We start from the raw sequence: 6,000 nt of genomic DNA, 5'->3' as shown, positions 1-6,000 counted from the left end.
CCTGGTCTCCAGCTGTGTGCCTCACTCTTTAGTGTCCCCTGGTCTCTGTAGAGTAGGAGAGTAGGAGAGTAGGAGAGGACTATGAAGTAACAAAAGCTCTGAAATACTTCAGAACAGAAGTTGAGTGAATGTCATTATTGACTTTCCCCCCTCAGTCCAGGAGCCACACACAGCTCTTTGTTCAGACTCCATTTCTGCAGGTCTCTGATTTAAAGAGTGCAGCGAGGGACTCTTTAAACGTTACACTGTGTTTAGACGTCCCGCTGGAAGCTTCCGGAAGGTCCCCCACCCCCCCCCCCCCCCCCCCCCCCCGACCCGTGACTTACTGATGTTTGCTTGCTCGGAGGCCATCTTTGTTTATGTGCTGAACAGGAGTCCAGTTTCCATCTGGAGGAATAATCAGTGCCGTGTGTGAGCCAACACACACACACACACACACACACACACACACACACACACACACACACACACACACACACACACACACACACTCAGTAGCTCCATGTGTTTACATTTTACAGCCGCTGTGATTTGACGCTGCAGGGTTTCCTGAGTGAAGAGACTCAGACACATCAGCAGGAGAGGACTCTTTAAAGTAGAGACACTACAGACTGATATACACCTGAACATCAGCAGGAGAGGACTCTTTAAAGTAGAGACACTACATACTGATATACACCTGAACATCAGCAGGAGAGGACTCTTTAAAGTAGAGACACTACATACTGATATACACCTGAACATCAGCAGGAGAGGACTCTTTAAAGTAGAGACACTACAGACTGATATACACCTGAACATCAGCAGGAGAGGACTCTTTAAAGTAGAGACACTACATACTGATATACACCTGAACATCAGCAGGAGAGGACTCTTTAAAGTAGAGACACTACATACTGATATACACCTGAACATCAGCAGGAGAGGACTCTTTAAAGTAGAGACACTACATACTGATATACACCTGAACATCAGCAGGAGAGGACTCTTTAAAGTAGAGACACTACATACTGATATACACCTGAACATCAGCAGGAGAGGACTCTTTAAAATAGAGACACGACAGACTGATATACTCCTGAACATCAGCAGGAGAGGACTCTTTAAAGTAGAGACACGACAGACTGATATACACCTGAACATCAGCAGGAGAGGACTCTTTAAAGTAGAGACACCACATACTGATATACACCTGAACATCAGCAGGAGAGGACTCTTTAAAGTAGAGACACTACATACTGATATACACCTGAACATCAGCAGGAGAGGACTCTTTAAAGTAGAGACACTACATACTGATATACACCTGAACATCAGCAGGAGAGGACTCTTTAAAATAGAGACACGACAGACTGATATACTCCTGAACATCAGCAGGAGAGGACTCTTTAAAGTAGAGACACGACAGACTGATATACACCTGAACATCAGCAGGAGAGGACTCTTTAAAGTGGAGACACTACATACTGATATACACCTGAACATCAGCAGGAGAGGACTCTTTAAAGTAGAGACACTACATACTGATATACACCTGAACATCAGCAGGGGAGGACTCTTTAAAGTGGAGACACTACATACTGATATACACCTGAACATCAGCAGGAGAGGACTCTTTAAAGTAGAGACACTACACACTGATATACACCTGAACATCAGCAGGAGAGGACTCTTTAAAGTAGAGACACTACATACTGATATACACCTGAACATCAGCAGGAGAGGACTCTTTAAAGTAGAGACACTACAGACTGATATACACCTGAACATCAGCAGGAGAGGACTGTTTAAAGTAGAGACACTACATACTGATATAAACCTGAACATCAGCAGGAGAGGACTCTTTAAAGTAGAGACACTACACACTGATATACACCTGAACATCAGCAGGAGAGGACTCTTTAAAGTAGAGACACTACAGAATGATATACACCTGAACATCAGCAGGAGAGGACTCTTTAAAGTAGAGACACTACATACTGATATACACCTGAACATCAGCAGGAGAGGACTCTTTAAAGTAGAGACACTACATACTGATATACACCTGAACATCAGCAGGAGAGGACTCTTTAAAGTAAAGACACTACATACTGATATACACCTGAACATCAGCAGGAGAGAACTCTTTAAAGTAGAGACACTACATACTGATATACACCTGAACATCAGCAGGAGAGGACTCTTTAAAGTAGAGTAACTACATACTGATATACACCTGAACATCAGCAGGAGAGGACTCTTTAAAGTAGAGACACTACATACTGATATACACCTGAACATCAGCAGGAGAGGACTCTTTAAAGTAGAGACACTACATACTGATATACACCTGAACATCAGCAGGAGAGGACTCTTTAAAGTAAAGACACTACATACTGATATACACCTGAACATCAGCAGGAGAGGACTCTTTAAAGTAGAGACACTACATACTGATATACACCTGAACATCAGCAGGAGAGGACTCTTTAAAGTAGATTTCCTGCAGGAAATGCATTTACTATGTATAGTTTGAATCTTAAAGCTTTATTTTTTCTCAGTGAGACGTAGAGACTGATATCTGAGGACTCTTTAAAGTATAGGAGAGCAGTGATTTACTGAGCTCCCGCTCTGAAGCTTTATTTTGGCGGGACAGGAAGGGGCTCTGTGTTTTTCCTGGCCGCTCTCCTCCAGATTCCTCTTCTCTCTGAGGAAATGAGTTTTATGAGCCAGACGGCTGGGACACATTTATTATGGAAATCTGTCCAGGAAGTGCTGCACGCTCCATTAAAGCCACCATGTGGAGAGAGGGGAGCCAATCACAACGCTCCATTACAGCCACCATGTGGAGAGACGGGAGCCAATCACAATGCTCCATTACACCACCATGTGGAGAGAGGGGAGCCAATCACAATGCTCCATTCAGAACTCTATCTGAGCCACATCTGAGTCTGGTTAAACATCAGCAAATGACGCGGGTGACGCAGGGGTGAGCAGCAGAGGCGGGGAGAGGCGGGGCTAAGGCGTCATCGATTCAGGAAATGATCGTCTTGGGCGTACACGCGGAGTTGCAAGCGTATCGTCCTCAGACCGACCCACCTTGGGAGCCGGTTTCAAAGTGTTCGGGCTCTGAAGTCCGTGTCGGCCCCGTGATGACAAACTGTCTATACCAGGGATGGGCAAATGGCGGCCAGTGGGCCGCATGCGGCCCCCACCTCCTTTTTTTGCGGCCCTCAGATTAATTTATAAACAACGTAATTAATAATTAAAAATATATATATATTTGTTTTACTTGTAGTACTGATACCGTCCACTAGACTCCTAATTACGTCACAAGCTGCGTGCATGATTTCAAATACCACAAAATAATCTGTGACGCATTTGTGTGTATTGTGTTTGTTTCCCGGGGAAACCCTCACGAGAAACACCGGCTGTTTGTATGTCTGCTGTGACGTTAGGTTGCCTCTTGTAATCATGCCTTAGCTTCAAGCTGTATTTATCATCTGAATTTGGTGAAACAAGTTTAATATTCTTAAAACCAAGACTTTGTTTATTTGAAATCAGATGAAAACAAACTGTCACGGACCCTCAGAGAGTCTCAGTAGACCCCTCTATAGCAGCTCTCAGAGGGTCTCAGTAGACCCCTCTATAGCAGCCCTCAGAGGGTCTCAGCAGACCCCTCTATAGCAGCTCTCAGAGGGTCTCAGCAGACCCCTCTAGCAGCTCTCAGAGGGTCTCAGCAGACCCCTCTAGCAGCTCTCAGAGGGTCTCAGTAGACCCCTCTATAGCAGCTCTCAGAGGGTCTCAGCAGACCCCCCTATAGCAGCTCTCAGAGGGTCTCAGTAGACCCCTCTATAGCAGCTCTCAGAGGGTCTCAGCAGACCCCACTATAGCAGCTCTCAGAGGGTCTCAGCAGACCCCCCTATAGCAGCTCTCAGAGGGTCTCAGTAGACCCCTCTAGCAGCTCTCAGAGAGTCTCAGCAGACCCCTCTGAACACCAGCAGCTCTCAGAGGGTCTTCAGTCCTGCTGCAGGTCATCAGTTTACTTTATTCCAGCCTGTAAGCACACTGCTGTTGAAGTATGTATCCGTCCAGCTGAACTGCTGAATGGAGAAAGGAGACTTCCTGTTTCCAAACAGCTGATCTCATGAAGGCAGTCGGAGCAAGAAGGGAACATTCTTAGAAGAGTCAAAAGGGGTGGAAATCTAAAATTGGTGAGCGTTGTGTTGTCTCTCCTCAGGGTCATCAGCTACGAGTGCTGTCCAGGGTACGAGAAGATCCCCGGGGAGAAGGGCTGCCCTGCAGGTGTGACCTCTGACCTCTGACCTCTGAGAACAACAACAACAATAATGACAATAATAATAACAATGATTTTATGTGTGTGTGTGTGTGTGTGTGTGTGTGTGTGTGTGTGTGTGTGTGTGTGTGTGTGTGTGTGTGTGTGCAGCGCTGCCCCTGGTGAACATCTACAACACGTTGGGGGTGGTGGGGGCCTCCACCACTCAGATGTACTCTGAGCGCGCTGAGCTGAGGCCAGAGATCGAGGGTCCGGGGAGCTTCACCTTCTTCGCCCCGAGCAACGAGGCCTGGGCCGCTCTGCCTACTGTTAGTACACACACACACACACACACGCACGCACGCACGCACGCACGCACGCACGCACGCACGCACGCGTGCGCGCGCACACACACACACACACACACACACACACACACACACACACACACACACACACACACACACACACACACACACACACACACACACACACACACACACACACACACACACCGCACTCAGTCCATCCACTCAAAGGTTTCCACTCAAAGCCACTTCCAGCCCCCACCGGGCTCTGTCCTGGGGCTTCTCCTCTTCACCATCGATCCACTTCCTCTATCTATGTATTTCTTTCATTTCTAAAATATGTTTTGGGCTTTTGGAGATGACAGTGTTGAGCGGGGGAGACAGAGGGTCCTCGGCTCGGGAACTGAGTCCCTTTACAGCCCCTGTGTCTGTATCCAGCATTCACTTCCACTGCTATGCAGAGCACACCCAGCTGGATCCGTCCTCCAGCCTCCCTCTCATTGCTTACAGCAGTGTTTCTCAAACTCTTTCAGACCAAGGACACTTAACCAATAAAAACCCTCCCGGACCACCTGACTCACAAATACCCCCAAACAAAAGGCCTGCTCGCCACTCCAACAGTTTATAACAAATGACAGCCTGATAATGACAGCTTCTCTACATCGCCTCGTTCGCACATTAAATCAACACTACAAATACAACTAAAGCTTATATCAGCCTTTCGTTCAAATGAGATTTAAAATGCTCTCAGGTTTTCCACCTCTTATGAAATGTAGACTGCATTTATTACAGACTTTATTTCCAACAGACTCTCAGAGCGTTGGCTACTGAGAGAAATGCAAACACGTAGAACGACACAGACCTCCGCTGTGGATTTTCTAAACTAAATACAGATGAACTATGTCCGCAGGCCCAAGTGGAACTCTCTGAGGTCTGAGCCCTTTGTTCACACGTGAGGCTCGCCTGAACCTTGGTGACTATCGGGCCGGCCTGCATGCTCTGGCCCAACCACAGCCTCTGATCATCAACAGACTCTCTATCCCACTCCTAACATCTACATCCAGTGAGGATACATGTTCATCAAAGATATCCATTGTTTGTTTTATACGCTTCTTGAAATCTAAAAAAACCAAATCGTTTTTCTAGAACAGATTACAAATCGCCTGGAAATGGTACAAACAAGTGGCATCACGTGTGAGGAAGGTGTGGCGCTCCATTGGGGAGATATTCCCACGAGAGTGCAGAAAACTTAAAAGCATTTATTTAAAATGTGAAATGTTACCAATATACTCACGGACCACACTTTGAGAAGCACTGGCTTACAGGACATACGTGTGTGTGTGTGTGTGTGTGTGTGTGTGTGTGTGTGTGTGTGTGTGTGTGTGTGTGTGTGTGTGTGTGTGTGTGTGTGTGTGTGTGTGTGTGTGTGTGTGT

General features: G+C 46.7%; 1 protein-coding gene across 1 annotated transcript in view; it reads left to right on the top strand.

Moving 5' to 3' along the window:
• Positions 1-2,951: 2,951 nt before the first annotated feature.
• tgfbi (transforming growth factor, beta-induced) overlaps positions 2,952-6,000 on the top strand; it is a gene marked incomplete at its 5' end in the record, with an annotated part of 38,923 nt that continues 35,874 nt past the window's right edge. The window contains 3 exons of the mRNA XM_079671355.1: positions 2,952-2,971; positions 4,136-4,287; positions 4,430-4,587. Of these exons, the coding sequence (XP_079527481.1) occupies positions 2,952-2,971; positions 4,136-4,287; positions 4,430-4,587 (330 nt within the window). The remainder of the gene's footprint in view (positions 2,972-4,135; positions 4,288-4,429; positions 4,588-6,000) is intronic.

This window comes from Notothenia rossii (assembly GCF_949606895.1).
Source record: "Notothenia rossii genome assembly, chromosome: 3".
NCBI lineage: Eukaryota > Metazoa > Chordata > Actinopteri > Perciformes > Nototheniidae > Notothenia > Notothenia rossii.
The sequence above is the reverse complement of the archived record's forward strand: the minus strand, read 5'-3'. Positions and strand labels throughout refer to the sequence as shown.